Here is a 16950-nt window from a genome sequence, read left to right on the forward strand (position 1 = left end):
CCTGGAGACATCACTCAAGCATTTTCTGAAATAATGCTTTATAGCTACCTCTGACTTCCTTTCCTAAAAAAAAAAAAAAAAAAAAAAAACTTTGCCAGTTTTCAAATTTTGTTATATCAAGTGGATGGCACTACGTCTTTACAAATAAGGGTATGAAACAGCAGAGTTCATATCCTAAAGGAGAAATAGGGGCCTCTTTTCAGTGAATAAGAGGAGCCAGCAAATTTGCGATCCATCGTTTGTTCTGTGAGTTTAGAAATAGCAGCTCTGCATTAGAGACTCTTACAGACACAGAGCTGGCTCAAGGAACTCAGGACACGTGTCCATGGCCCTTCTCCAGGAGGTTCCATAGCCAGCCCGTGGGCTCCCATCCTCACTGCCACCCACAGGCAATGAACCTTGGGATAGACCTGGACAAGTATTTTGGGGTTTACTCATATGCAGGGTGAGGGGTTGAACTTCCAAGATGTCCCCACCCCGGAAGTTTAGTGTGACAGTGGAATATAAGATTCACGGAGAGCCTTAAAATGAATATGACCACTGCCCACAGAGCTCCTGGTCAATCAGCCTCGCACCCTCTCTCCTCTATGGGCATCTTCCCCATTCACAGCTTGGGCTACTGGAGCCCTTCCCCCACAGGTAATTGTTGCAGGGTCCCCTGCTATGCTTGCCCCCTTCCTTACCACCCTCCCACTATGTTAATATTACTATGTTTGAAGAAGGTTTTCTCCAGTTTTATTATGATATGATTGACCAAGAATTTCTAAAGATTCTCTGTAACTTAACCTCACTTGAAAACTTTCTTCCATAGGGAAAAAAAAATGCACTACACGTTTCTAACAAGAACCTACAGATTAACTTTTAGAGCCAAAGCCTTCTGGAAGACATGCTTATTTCAGTGATCCAGTTTTGGAGTGAAGTGGAGTGGCTAAGAGCATAGCTTGTAAGCAGCAGAGTTCTAGAACCAGGCTTCCTGGTTCAATCATGGGCTCTGCTATTCTAGGCTCTGTGACCTTCAGCAAGTTCTCTGCGCCTCTGCTCCCCCATCTGTGAAATGGGAATTAGCATTTACCTCCTATTGTTTGGTTTTGAGAATTGTGTTAATACATGTAAAGCAATTGAAAGAGGACCTGGCACACAATGGGCGCTGAGAAAATGTTAAAATACACATGTTAAGTATTCTCGAAAGTGACAAATCTCTCATCTGTGAGAATGCAATTGACATCTGGGAAATAGCCAAAAGTTATTTGGAACAAATTTTGATTTTAAAAAGGTGAAGAGAGTTTAGCAGTTTTGGTCAAGATTATGCTGTGAATACTAAATATATATGATGAGACTCACTCACTCATTCAGTTTATTATCAGGTCTGAATAAATTTATTATCTCTTGAAGGGGTGGCCTTCAAATGATAGTTTTCCTAGAGATTACACATACTAAAAAAATGAAATTACCTTATGGCTACAGGTGTGCCTGATGATACACAAGAGACCATCATTATCTTTCCTTGCTCATTCCTAAGAACTGGCACAGGGAACACTGGTCTCCTTGCCTTTAATGGAGTCTACCAAATATTATCTCTGAAGGATGTTCCTGAGTTTGGCAAAAAGAAAAACTTTCTCTTCTTTTTGGTAAAATAACTCTTGAAGTCTTTTGAAGTCTTAGTCTTTCAGTTGACATTGCTAATAAGATGACATACAAAATTGTGCAACTATCGAAATTAAAACACATTGCAGGGCAAATTTTATAGTCAATTCTGGAACTTTTGTTTTATCACATTCACTATAAAATTTTCAGTATAGTTTATTAGCACAGGTGGTTTGTTCTGCAAAGCTTTATGCATTTTTACCTTTCATTAGAGCTCAACTAAAATATAAGCAATTTAAACATCTCCAATCATACTCACTATCCTAAACTTTCCTCTTATACCAGCCTGAATACATTTTATCTAGTTATATTTTGCAAACATGTATATTAGGTTCTTTCTGTGTCCAGGCACTATTACAAGCTCTTCACAATATTAACTCAGTTTTTTACTTAAAACCACGCTGTAACGTCAGTACTATGATATCCCGATCTGACAGATGGAGAAACTTGCCCAAGGTCTCCAATAGGACGTGGTGAACTGAGACTCAAATCCAGACAGCACAAATACTGTTTTGATCCAAGTAATTAAGAGAGGTTGTTTCACTTAAAGAAAATTCTTCACTTTCTACTATTTCTTGAGCCTTTGAAATCTGGTTCTCTCAACTCTATCAGCAACATGATTTTAAAATAACCTGTCAGGTTAAGCATCCCGCATGCAATGTTGATTTTCTAAATCATTAGGACCAGAAAGATCATTCTCAGGCATGTGGGGCAGGGGTGGAGGAGAGAGCAGAAGAGGTAAAAACTCATAAAAGTCCATGAAAGTCTGCACCACATTGCTAAAGAATGGGATTCCAAAGCGATGGAGGGCCGCTGGGGTGAGGAGGCCTGGTCTGCTTTGAAGAGTGAGGTCATGCTCAATGTTTTAAACTCATTAGCCCTGCCTGAAAAAAAAAAAAGGATGTGGGTAAAAAAGGAGGAAAAAAAAAAAAGACAAATTAGTAGCATTTTCAAAAGAAGCTAAATATGTCAGGCAGTCAAGTGTCCTAAATCTGCCTTCAGGGAACATATGTCAAACCAGCTTGTAGTTGTACATTCATAGAACCATCTGCAAGGAATAACCCACTGCTCCAGCTTCTTCCTACGACACATGCTCTCGAAGGAAGTGGTCCAGTTGGTCGAACGCATCTGGACATTTTCTCAGCATTAGCTAATGGAGACAGTAGGCCAACCTTTCTTTGAACAGAAAACAGTCTGTCCCTGCCTGCTGGAGGGAAGCACATCAGAGCCTTGGGCTAGTGAGGACAATATAAAAAGCCCGGATGACGTACTACCACACTTCCTGGGTCTTCAGAGCCACCGGTACCTGCTACTCATAATCGCCTCTGAGCCCGTGGGGGGAAAGCAGTGGGAGCTGCTCACAGATGTGTATTTCAAGGCAATTTTAGACGTAGCGGCTTAGTTACACTTTGAGAACTATGATAATTGGTGATTCCCTGTGCTAATAAATTATATGGAAAGACCCACATAATTCCAACAAGTAATATTGTGATATAGGCACTGATTTCATTATCAATAAAATTCTGAATAATATATGTAAACACTTCATACAGTGTCTAGGACAAAGTAAGTGCTCAATAAATAGAATTATAATCATGTATATTTAGGCCAGAAATGACTGACCCTAGTGTGTTTGTTGCTATAGTTATATTCTGCTTCATATTGTAAGATGCTAGGCTAAGAATTTTTTTTTTTACCTGGGGTTTTTCATAATTCTAAAATTGTATACAGTATTGGGTGCGATTATACATTATTTCCTGAGACTTGGGGTCAAAACTTTCATCAAAGAGTCAAAAACCACTGGCCCAAAGGAATCATTTGCTTGAACTTGTCTCACATAGAACTAAACCCTGTTGTTTGATGAAGCCCAAAATATCTTTTAAAAGAAGAACTCATGTTTCAGACTTTGTCTGGCAGGAGGACTTATAAGAACGTTAAACCTAGTACCCTATATCTCTCCCTCTCTCACCGCCACCCTCGCTATCCTGGTCTACACTGCTGCTAGTTAGTTTGAACTGGAGAAATGAGGACGACAATGGGGAAAGAGAGACGAAAGCCCTCGGGGCCTTTGGAGTGATTAAAACACACAAAAAAGTGGATATTAGGAAGGGGAATTATCAAAAGAATTCCCTTTATCTGCTTTCTTTGGGTCACAACCTCTTTCAAAGTTTCCAATGTCACAGTTGAAATCTGGTTACTCTAACTGGAATATTTTCTTTAAACATCTCTCATGGTTCCTTTCTATTTCCCTATCCAGCTCAGAAATCAGAAGTCTAATTCTCAGAATGCCAAGACAGACACTTCAAATGAAAACGTGCGTATCCGGCAGCAGGCTGTCCCCGGGGAAACTCATCTGCCTGCTGGCAGACGCCACGAAGACCTCATTCTCTTACACTCTGTACTGGCATGACCGCACTAACAGTAGGAAAAGTTTGTTTCCTCATGTAAAGGAAGCAGATGTGGCTCGGAGAAACATGGAGAACAGATGTGCTGAGCAAAAGGCTTTATTGGCATGGTGATTTATCTGACCGTAAGTTACATAAACTCATGGGTTGAGTGTTCAACATCATTCTTTTTCAGCAACTCAGAAAGATAACTTATATACGCACCTAAATAGATCACGAATTAAAGAATACATCATTCTCACCACCGCTTGCTTTTCAGGAAAACTGTGCTAAACGGAAATAGGCCAGCCTTTGATGCCTGTCAAAGCTCACGGGCCACTTAGGAGGCCTCTGCATGCAGAATGTCTAGGTGTGCAAGCTGTTCCTAGAAATAAAATCTCACTGTCCTCACTGCCCTGGGGATTCGGAGAAGCCGGAGAAAAATTGCTCAGTCCCTGAACACAGAACTGGAGACGCTTGCAAAGGCTAAGTCAAGGGCACTTAATGGGACTTGAAAGAAGGCCTGCAGCCCGGGTCACGGGTGATAGAACGGATGCCTCTGCCACAGAGCCCTCAGTGAAGGGGGGGAGTGGGGACTTCCCCAGGAGGCACAGCGGGAACAGTGCTGGGCACACAATACTTTTAGGAGGCCAGGAAGATGCCTGAATTTCCTTTAACACTAAAAGGGGAAAAAATAAACTTCTTAGTTAATGAAAATAGTCTCTATCCATAGCATTTTTAACACTCCAAAAAAATGCATTTTGTTTTATTATTTTAATTTGGTGTTTTTCAATAATTAAAGTCACTCTTTTTTATTTAATTTAAATTCTTTTTGTTTAAAGTATTACATGAGTCTTCTTTCTCCCCTCATGGACCTCTCTCCAGCCGTTCCTATCCCCCAGCTCATGCCCTCACCCCCCTGGTGTCTGTGTCCATTGGTTAAGCTCATAGGCATGCATACAAGTCCTTTGGTTGATCTCTTGCCCTCTTACTCCTTGCCTTCCTTCATAGGTTGGACAGTCTGCTCGATGCTTCTATGTCTCTGGTTCTATTTTTGTTCATCAGTTTACGTTGTTCATTATATTACACAAATGAGTGAGATCATGTGATATTTATCTTTCTCTGGCTGGCTTATTTTGTTTAGCATAATGATCAGAAAGGATATATGTTCACAGCAGCACAATCTACAATAGCTAAGATTTGAGACTAGCCTAAGTGCCCATCAGCAGATGAGTGGAATAGAAAGCTCTAGTATATCTACATAATGGAATACTATGCTGCTGTAAAAAAGAAGGAATTCTTACCCTTTGCAACAATATGGATGGTACTGGAGAGCATTAAAGTCACTTTTAATGTTTCTCCTTCATAGACTATAAAAACAGATAGGATTTGTTTTTAAATGATAAATGCTCTTATTTTTAAATTTTATTTTTCAATTATAGTTTACATTAAATATTATCTATATATAACAGCAACATATTCATCTTCAAATAAAAATTGTTGCAAAATAGAATTTTAAGTGTTTTTGTCACAGACAGAGCCCAGGACTCATGAAGGTAATCACTGCAGCTCTGTGGAAAGCCCGGCCACTCACTGTCCTTTCTGACTCCCAACCAGTACTCCCATCCCGATGCCTTAAAACTCCAGCCTCCTTGCCCTGGCTGGTTTTGCTCAGTGGATAGAGTGTCGGCCTGTGGATTGAAGGGACCCAGGTTCAATTCTGGTCAAGGGCACATGCCTTGGTTGTGGGCTTGATCCCCAGTAGGGGGTGTGCAGGGGGCAGCCAATGATTCTCTCTATCATTGATTTTTTTTTCTCTCTCTCCCTCTTTTTTCCTCTCTGAAATCAATAAACACACACACACACACACACACACACACACAACAAAAAACAAACAAACAAACAAACAAACAACAACCAAAAAAAAACCCTCCAGCATCCTCAGTATTATTGGCTTCTATTTTTTTGCTGTTCTTTCTCCCCTTTTTCCTTCTCTATATACACTTGCATGTATCCCCAGAGGCACATCTGTATAAAACTTTTCATGATGATGGTGATGATTCAATATTGAATCATGCACAAAACTTATTCTAAAACGTCGCATTTATTATCTGAGTCCTCAGCACAACTTTATAAAATAGGTACTATCACTAGTGCTGTTCTTAAAGAGAGGGAAACAGACTTTAGGGAGCTTAAATGCCTTATACTAGGCCCCACAACCAATTACACCAGGCAGAGCGGGACCCTCACCTCAGGTTTCTTGTGAGCCATTATGGGCATGAGCCTTAGAGTCAGCCCATGGCTTTTAACCAAGCCCGAGGTTAGAAAATGTCCGGGGGTACTTTGTTAAGATGCAGACTTGCTCTGATAAAATTATCTCCACAGAGGAAACAGGCTCTCACACTCTTTGTAGAGCTAGAACAAAGTCTGACTATTGAGCATTTCTCTACAACAGATGCTATCGTTGAAAATTAAATCGCATTCCTCTGGAATATGGAGACGTGCAAGGTAACTGTAAGCCACTGGAATGAGCATTTCATTGATATTACAACTTTAGAAACAAACAAATCTTTTTATTCATTAATTATTGATAAAAGCTCTCTGTTCTTTCATTAAGATATTTGCTAACATATTAGCCAACTATAACTTGAATTGTTTGGTAATAGTCCTCTGTGGTGTTGGAAGGTGCAAAAAAATATGTGGGAAAACTGTAAAGCTTTTCCAAATGCTATCTAAACTGGAGCCATTCACACATCATTTAATAACTCAACATTTAGATCACTAATTATTATTATTATTATTATTATTATTATTTTTAAATATATTTCATTGATTTTTTACAGAGAGGAAGAGAGAGGGAAGGAGAGTTAGAAACAATGATGAGAGAGAATCATCGATCAGCTGCCTCTTGCATACCCCCTACTGAGGATGTGCCCTCAACCAAGATATGTGCCCTTGACCGAAATTGAACCCGGGATCCTTCAGTACGCAGGCTGACGCTCTATCCACTGAGCCAAACTAGTTTCAGCAAGATCACTAATTATTTTTTTAAAGAAAGCAGCAAATGCCAGTTTTAGATGGACGGGTCACTAAATACTGGACAAGACTTCTCTTCAAGTCTTGGCATTTTCTCTTTCCTTGGTATCTTTCTTTTATTAATAGCAATTTATTTTAAAATAAAAGTTGTTTCTAGAAATGAATCCATGAAACATATTCTCCTACACTTCTGCTATATGATGTAGATTCTATTTATGGCTTTATTTTGGCAAAACACTTTTGGGGCAAATTACATATGAGACCATAGATCATCTATGGAAATCAACATCTGTGGATGCTATTTTGTTATCCATGTATTTTTTTTTTAGACAGAGATATTAAAATAAATATTTCTTCCTAGTATCTTAATTTCCTTAGAACATAAATATATTTTATTAATTTTTAAGCATGATATATCCCAGCCATAATAGCAGTTTATTACTTTCTAAATCTTTTTTCCTAAGCAAAACATTATGCTACTTGGGTAAATCAAAATGAAATAACAGTATATGTATCTTATATGGCTTTTTTAACATAATCACATTAGCCAGAAATGAAGGCCCATTAATAAGTAGAATAAAGAACATCAGAGTAGTATCACTGATGAAAAAAAGATAGGAGGGCTGACTCTTCAACATTTAACATTGAAGAATTACCTCTAAATAACTCATACCACTAGAGGATTATTAATAGAAGTAGAAAAATAGGATTTCATTTGTCTCTATCAGTAATTCTCAACTGGGATTGATTTCACCTCTGAGAGGACATTATGGGTTGTCACCGCTTGGAGAGGGGCAGACTATGGGATCTAGAGGGTAGAGGCCAGGGATGCTGTTAAATAAACATTCGACAATGCTCAGCATAGTTCCCCAGAACAAAGAATTATCCAGCCCACCATCAATAGTACCAAGGTTGAGAAAATCAGCAAACGACAAGTGCTGGCGGGGATGCGGAGAAAAAGGAACCTTCGTGCACTGCTGCTGGGAATGCAGGCTGGTGCAGCCACTGTGGAGAACAGTATGGAGTTTCCTCAAAAAACTGAAAATGGAACTCCCATTTGACCCAGTAATCCCACTCCTAGAAATATATCCTAAGAAACTAGAAACACCAATCAAAACGGATATATGCACCCCTATGTTCATAGCAGCACAATCTACAATAGCGAGGTTCTGGAAACAGCCTAGGTGCCCATCAGCAGATGATTGGATCAAAAAACTATGGTATGTCTACACAATGGAATACTATGCTGCCATAAAAAGAAGGAATTCTTATCATTTGCAGCGACCTGGATGGAATTGGAGAACATTATGCTGAGTGAAATAAGCCAGTCAATGAAAGAAAAACACCACACAATCTCACTCATTTATGGATAATAAGGAACATTATAAACTGATGAACAAAAAGATAGATACAGAGACAGTAAAGAAACAAACAGACTGTCAAATTACAGCGGGGAGGGTAGGGAGATATGGGGGAGATAAGAGATCAATTGAAGGACTTGTATGCATGCATATAAGCATAACCAATGGACGCAAAACTCTGGGGGGGAGGGCATTTATAGGAGTAGGGGAGGGGTTGGTAAGGTATGTACACATATAATACTTTAATTTAAAAAAATGAGAAAGAAAAAAAATAGTGCCAAGGTTGAGAAACCTTGTTCCAAATCTGGTTGTTTTATGTAGACAAGTTAACTACTCTTTCTCCCTCACTGGTACTAACATAACTAAGAGTTGCTTCTGTGATAACCATATACTTTCCAATTGACAACATAATTAGAAACAGGCACTAAACTAGAATAGTTATTTATGGCTAAGTAGGCACTTAATGTTTGAGCACATAAAAGATACAAATGTCTATTAACAAATTAATTCAATTAGCTCATTATTCACCAAAAAGTCATAAGTAATTGATTTTTTAATTGACTGCTAAGCCTTATATTTGCTTTATCTTTACTGTCTGTCTTTGGTGAGAGGATCAAGTGAGTAATTGGCATTCAGAAAGAAGTTGAGAGAACGAGGGAAGGAGAAATTAAGAAGCTGATTAACCACAAATTAGATTCTCCTTTTTGGTTATTTGAAGGCAGATTGCTTCTTACATTTGTTTAAAATTTAATAATTGAGCCCATTAGACCAAAATCTAATTTGAAATGCAAGGAGGAGTTGTAATTTTCCCCCTTAACCAACAGATAAGATATAATTACAGTTTAATCCATTTCCTTTTAGGTTCCACATAAGGCTTTGGAGATTCCACTAGAACAGCCTCTCATTTTTTTTTGCCATTGTTGACTCTGGACTTCAGCCTTAGGAATACAATGAAGGGAGACACTGGATGTTGACAGAAAATAAAAACGACTATTCTGAAGACCAAAAGTTTTTTAAGTCTCATAAGGCATTTCTAGTTAGCTATTAATATTAACTTCACTGGAAATTCTGAAATACCTAAGAAGTGATAGGAGGTAGGAACGTTTAACCATCACTCTTTGTATGCTAAACTTCAACATGGATTCAACTTGCAGTGAAACCTAATGAAAGTAAACCTAAAGGAGAAATAAGGAAAAGGTCTCTGGATTAGGATTTTAATGGGAGTGTCTGGTGAGAAAAACTCTGAGATTGACTTCTCTCAGTTCCTGAGGAAGGGGCTAAAATAATCTACATTATTTATTCGCTACCTGTTCAGTCATTTGACAGTTTAATGAAAGGAAGGCTAAAAAATACTAATGCTCATTAGACATCTTTCCATGTTATAGAATACAGTACTGCTGAGGAACCACACAAAAACTTTTAATTAAGACCTGGAAATTATTCTTATAAATGACTGAAATACTTTCCTTCAATCACGTGTAGGACACATCTCCCAAAAAATATCTAATATTTTCCTTCAGATCATAGTAACAAATGCCTAATATAATCTATTGTCTAACATAATTGCACAGTAATTAACTGGTCCTAATCAATATAATATATAAGAATGGAGACATATCTTGGAAAGTAATAGCTACTTACCCACAAATGTTTTTATCTTATGTTTTTAAGGTATAATTTATATTCAAATAAATAATTTATAATAGCCAAATACATTTTATATACAGTAAATTACATAAATCTTAAAAGCATAGTTAATTAATTAATTTTTACATACCTACATACCAAATGGTTTTGGGGAGCTATGTAACCACCCCGCTCAGGTTAAGATATTTGCCAAAACAATTCATTCACGCTTAGAGGTACCCATACTTTCTAGGTAACCGCTATTTTGATTTCTATCACCTTAAGTTAGTTTTATCTATTCTTAAACTTCATATAAATGTAATATAGTATGTCTTATGTCTGGCTTCTTTTTCTCAACATAGTGTTTTGGAGATTCCTCCATTTTGAGAATACACACAAATATCTCAATAATATTTTGTTGAATTTATTTATCCCTTTTCTTATTGAATTGTTTACAGCTTTGAGCGATTACAAAGACAACTAATATTAAGATATCTTGTGCCTTTCTATATCAGCTTCTGACAATTTTTCTTGATTCCTTTTCCCCTAGATTAGTGTTTCCCAAAGTGTGGTACATGTACCCCCAGGGGTACGGGAAGGGTTTGGTGGGGGTACGCATTGCACCCAAGTTTGGTGGAGATATGCACTGCACCGTGCTTAGCTGGGCCTAATTCTACGTTCTCATGAGTACGAGGGGTACTCAGCGTTACGAAAATTATAGAAGGGGTACACATATGTCAAAAGTTTGGGAAACACTGCCCTAGATCATGGAGAGTTGCAAACGTCAGAAAAAATAGCAGATGCCACCACCAGACCAAGGAATTACCTAGTGCTCTGGCTCCCAATCTCCGTTGGCCCCTCTCGCCCTCACTCATCCCACCTAAGGATTCTGGGTTTGTGTAGAGGGGCCTTCTCCCCACTTCCCCGCTTGACTTCCTCAGGCAGTTCTTCCTGTTGGCTTTCTGAAGGACAGCAGCACCCGCTTGCAATAGTTTACTCTCTTGGGCTCGAAAGGATTACTTCCCCAAGTAAAGCAAACCAGAACGTGATCACTGAGAGGAACATGTTTTCCAGTGGTCTCCATCGTCTAGCCCAGTGTTTGCACAGAAGCATATTTAGTAGCTATTGCACAGAGGGAATGTCCAACAGGTTTGGAAATGCTACACACCGTAGCTTCTCCTTTGGAAGATCTGCCATTTCAATCAATGTAGGAAAGGTGCAGAGAAGTCCCACCGTAAAGAAGCCTACTTGCTTTTGCTTAACCATTGCTTCATAAATGTATGTGGCATGGACCCTGATCTTTTCCACCTTATAAGTTCACCTGTTGCTATCTTTCAGAATAATGGTTTTGTCCTGCCTGCTTTAGAGCAATATTTAGGCTAACATGAAAACCCCTTTGAGTCGGTGGTAGTTCATAAATTAAAAGTATATGTTTCCTTAAAAAATATACATCTCAGTGATGGGCACCCTTATGAAACAGTATTAAACTCTGGGGGACAGATGAGACTGTGATGGTGATGAGAAGAGAGGGGGAGGATACTGCACTTGGCCACTACATTTAAGAAAACATGGTATATACATACCACTCACTGAATCCTTGCGGGTCATTATTCTCTTACTGACCCTCTGTGCCTTCAATGCTCCAAGTGGCATAAAAAGTCCCTGTAACATGATGCATTTAATTATACTTGCTGAGTGGATCAGTACATATGATAATAGTGCCAATTACTACTTCCCTAGAATCACCCATAGGGAGGGTATATGACGTAAGAAAATATAGAAGTTTATACTTAGAATCCTAAAAAGGGTGGGTGGGTGTGGGGGAGAAACTGAGGAGAGAATCATCAAACAAGACAAAGTCTCTGGGCAATGTTTACCCTCCTCCAAAATCAATAGGCTAAAACACAGGATGTGTCGCTCACAAGAGAAACTACAGCTTTTCAGAACGATCAAGGCATGAGAAGTGAATTCAAAATATATCTACCCAAGCAAATTGAATCTCATTCATTGGGTATCCCATCTGTAAAACAGTCCCATAAATTTTCCTCTCCTTCTTTAAAATAAATTCTGCCGAAAGTAGTTTAAAATTTCAAAGTAGATCCAGGGACAAATCCAAGAAACACAGCACAATTTAAAAGGGAAATATAAAACCAATTTCGTAGCTAAGTGTGAGTGCTCAGACATTTTTTATATTAACCACAATAGATCCACTGACTTCCGTCGGTGCATGGAGAAGCCACCCCATTAAAACGAAAACCACTCATAACAGGGTATCTTAGATACCTGGCTGAGACTCTTGCCTTTTTGAAATGAGACCACAGTTTGGATTGAAAGACATACTCCCCCTAGACCCCCTAAAACAATTTTCATTTGGCTTTTTTCACCTGGGTTAACATCACTTCCAAGTCAATCCAAGTGCGAACGTAAAATCCACTTACCTGCACAAAACCGCATGCCGTGAAGTCTTCAAACAAGGGCAGACTTGGACGGTCTTCCCGATGGATGGTGAGTTTGTACGTGATCAGGGTCTCCCCCTGGGCTGGAGACTCGTCCACCACGAGCATTGAGATTCTGTTTGTCCCTAAGCCCAGAGGGTAGTTGGCAAAGCTGGAGAGAGAAACGTCTACTCAGCCCAAACGAATTCATGCATCAATCGTAACTGCCTGCAATTGGTCTGTACAATTTCACAAGAAACCTAACATTTGAAATCGATATTTTCACTTCTGTTTCCCAGTACTTTGGTTGGTATGCTAAGAGTTCTCTTGCTAAGCAAGTCATGTCTCCTATAAATATAGGAAAGGAAACTAATATTTATTAACCACCCATCAGGGTAATCCATTATCTCATTTAAGACTCACAGCAACTCTACACAAAACCATGACTGTCCTCATTTTAAATACAGGGAACATAACATAGAACCAGAAAACAAATTGCCCAGAGTCACATGGGAGAGTCAGGTTTGGGACCCAGCTTCGTCTGGCTCATTCCTCTTCTGTCTGCCACGTTTTCTTGGCCCCCAGGGCTACAACAGCATTTCTTTCCCTACAGCTTGGGAACAGAAGTGTCTTCATTGCTATGGACACAAATATTAAAAAGTTTCATCTCCTGTTCAAAATTACAAACAAAATAGCCGAAACCGGTTTGGCTCAGTGGATAGAGCGTCAGCCTGCGGACTGAAAGGTCTCTGGTTTGATTCTAGTCAAGGGCATGTACCTTGGTTGCGGGCACATCCCCGGTGGGGGATGTGCAGGAGGCAGCTGATCAATGATTCTCTCTCATCAATGTTTCTAACTCTCTATCCTTCTCTCTTCCTCTCTGTAAAAAAAAATCAATAAATTAAAAAAAAACATATTAAAAAAAATTACAAACAAAATAGTTGGTGGCTTTCAAAAGGGTCAGGAGGACAAAATCCCAGGGAGACAATGAAAGTTAATGTGACTCTGTCCACAACATGTTTATTAAGTAATCAATCCCTGAATATTCAAAAACTTGAGGAGCTGGGTTGGTGGGAGGCCACTGTTTGGAGCGATTAACTCCTTAGCAATCTAAAATCACGAGGACAATGATAAACTAACTTCTCCCTGACTGGGTCCTCTTTGATATTCCATATCACAAGATCCACTCCTGTTAAAGCATGGTGACCAAGATTCTATAACAGATCGGGAGAGCACTGATGTGTTCTTTGTAACCACAGGACACCTGAGCAGTGGAGAGATTTCACACCCCGTTAGTCACTCCCGTGGATCTCATGCCTCCGCGTTCACGAACCACCTGCAAAGGTTGCCTCAGATGTCTGTTTCCCACTGTGACATCTTCGCGCAGCCTGGCAGCACTCCATACCTGGGCCCTGCCCGTTCATGCAGGTACACCTTGCACAGACAGTTAGACGTCTCCACTCCAATCGTCACTGTCACCACATCAAAAGGGACTTCAGAGTAATAATCTTTGATCTTTGGGTTAAATTCAGGACTTAGCTCCAAATGTGGCTGTGTGAAGATCTGCTTGATATGACATTGTATGTCTTCATCTGTGCGTTTTGTTTTTGTTTTTGTTTTATGAAAAGGAAAAGAAAATTGGTCAGAGTAGATTTGTGACTTTTATTTGTCAAATTTTGTAGAATTTGGCTCATATAACAGCTATTGACTTTACTTGGTGTCACAGAGATCATATATTTTGTTCAGCCCTTTAAGCTTTAAAGGCACAGGAGGTGGGAAAATATCTCTCCAGTGGATTGATAACATGTTCATGGCATTTACTGCATATGTTAAGCAATAGTGAATCTGGGGTGATGACTCCGTGGGGTGGTGACAGAAGAGAACCAGCAGGGAATGAGGAGAATTTCTTACCGGGAAGTGTCATTAAACTGTCATTGGATTGATAAAGTAGCTTGTAGGCAGCAGGATGGAGCAAATAATGTGTACTCCAATCTTATACCAAACACTCAGCTCTTACACCAAACATCACAGGGACCCTGCCCCCCTCCCCACCCAGGCACCTCAACCTAAAAAAGTACAGTGAAGTGTAAGAAGAAAAGGCTATTTTCTGCTCAATCCTATTAGAGAATTGACATATTACTTCATACCATTGATTCTAAGCCATTTTAAAGAATGTTTCTATTATTTGGTAGACCAATTTTTACAAAATTATCTTAACAAGCAAAACTACCAGCTGCCTCTAAATTATATTGTGTTCATACTTGGAGTAACCAAATTACTCAAAAGAAGCTTAGCAAGTGTTTTGCAAAAATATTGACAAGTCTTCAATTCCATAAATGCATTCCAACCGACAAGATTTCAGTAAAGAAAAATGTAAAAAAAAAAAAAAAGAATTCCTATAAAAATTGGTAAAATGAAAGTGTCTTCACTCTGCCTTTAAAATACAATATTCAGTGATGTTTAACAATTTGGCAACCAAAAGATAACAGAATTCACTGCGGGAAGTTATACAATTGAACCTAAAACAATGATTATCTTATTAACTGTTGCCTCTTCCTTCGTTTTAATATGGCGATCACCATGAATTTCCAACAGCAAATCTAATGATTTGTCTTCAGTGTTTTAATGTTTTCTCATCACCTCCAGAATTTAACTCAACCCCCAAATGAAGCAGGCGTTGCACAATCTCTTCCTTGTCTTTCTCGCTGTTGCATCTCCTCTTTTATCCTAGATTTGTGCTTCAGCAATAACATTTTTTATCTCTTTGACAGACATGGAGAGGCACCACCAAATCCACAGAGAGGGGCACCACTATCCTTAGGAATATGTTATTCTAGTTCCGAGAACGAGGTCACAGTATAGCTCCCATTGTTCATTAAGACGATGAAAACGAAAACAGTCTGTACGTTTCTGACCTACACTCTATGCTTTTCTCAGCCAGTGGAAGGAAAAACTATTCAGGTATAAATTAGGGCCATTAATAATGCAACTGCTATCGTGTAATTTCATTGTAGGAAAAACTCTTGATGAAAAACAAAAAAAAACCAAAACACAAACCACTAGTCAATTTAGTTGAGGAAGTCAGTGAATTGAGTAAGCTACCAGCCTGATTAATTTTACTTGTTGCACAAAAATTCCAGCTGGCTGATTGATGAGGGTAGATTGCACCATAATTCTGATGATCACACCAGGTCCTAAATATTTTATAATAAATTAAAACACAAAAGAATGAGGGCGAGGTTATGTTATTAGATTTCATCTTGAAAAGGCCCATACCTTTGTATTCTAATTCAACTGCTTGTTAAGAATGCATTTTTTCTTCAAAGCATTTTTTTGGACATAGTCTGGGTTCAAGGCACCGAGATCAGCACAGGACAAACAGGCTATTGTGGGTGCTGAGGGCTGATGAAGTGGCGACGGTGACCTGACATGGCACTGCCCACCAGGTGGCTCCGAGGGAGGAAAGGCGCTCCCAGAGGACCATGTCCTGGGCACGAAGGGTATTTAAATGCTTGCGCTCCCCTCCGATGCTCAGGCCCAGTTAACTAAATAACAATATGGAAAGTGTTTGTTTGTGTGGTTTTTCTTCCCCAAAAAATAATATTATAGGAGGTGTACTTCAATTTAGTGTATATTTTTATCAGTCATGGAGGGTTCATGTCACTGTAGTTGACACTGTCACTTAACAGTGGAAGTGTCCAATGAGGCTCTCCCATTGCAGCACTGAAACAGCCCTCCATGACGTAAAATGCATAATCCTACTTTTAAGCAAGATTTGAACAGGTCCTTGTATCGGGTTTCATCAGAAACTTCACCTCCGGCTTATGTGCTGCACTGTAAACCCCTGCTTGAAAGCTGACTTATGTCTGACGTCACATTCAACTGAATCACCCGTGTCGCTGCCACAGACACGTGTTGCTTCCTTGGCACCCTCTCCACCCCAGGCCCAGCTTGTCTGGCCTGCTTACCTGGGGCCTACGGAGAACCCAGGATGGTAGCAGGCTGCGTAATCTACTTGGCAAGTCCATATGGAAAAGCTACTTGAAGAGTTGGTTGCTTTTAACATGTCTCTCTAAACCGCAGACTTTTATTGCCCTCTTGAGAGATAATCATAACTCAGATTAAACACGAGAACAGCCTAGACTCTGAAATGCAACCCCACCTGTCCTGAGGCATTATTAAGTTATCTTTAAAATCTCATGCCATAAAAGTAGGAAGATTAATTGTGAAGACATAGGTCAGGCTTGTTTTTATTGGCATGAAAAGGGTGAAGAACATATCTGACATTTTCACAGTATCTACATCATGTTACCTGGAAACTGAAAAGAGAGAGAGAGGGAGAGGGAGAGGGAGAGGAGAGAGAGAGAGAGAGAGAGAGAGAGAGAGAGAGAGAGAGAGAGAGAGAGAGAGAATCTTTAATAGTCGCTTCATTTTATAAATGAGAAAGAAGAAGACCAGAGATGT

At 39.4% G+C, this 16950-nt stretch overlaps 1 protein-coding gene across 3 annotated transcripts in view; it reads right to left on the minus strand.

Annotated features, from left to right (window-relative positions):
* CPED1 (cadherin like and PC-esterase domain containing 1) overlaps positions 1-16950 on the minus strand; it is a 284575-nt gene that overhangs the window by 127721 nt on the left and 139904 nt on the right. For all 3 annotated transcript variants that reach the window (XM_084897015.1, XM_084897014.1, XM_084897016.1), the window contains 2 exons: positions 13892-14078; positions 12490-12658 (listed from right to left, as the gene is read on the minus strand). In XM_084897015.1, coding sequence (XP_084753141.1) covers positions 12490-12658; positions 13892-14078 — 356 coding nt within the window. The remainder of the gene's footprint in view (positions 1-12489; positions 12659-13891; positions 14079-16950) is intronic.

Source organism: Pipistrellus hanaki (assembly GCF_964339955.1).
Source record: "Pipistrellus hanaki genome assembly, chromosome: 10".
NCBI lineage: Eukaryota > Metazoa > Chordata > Mammalia > Chiroptera > Vespertilionidae > Pipistrellus > Pipistrellus hanaki.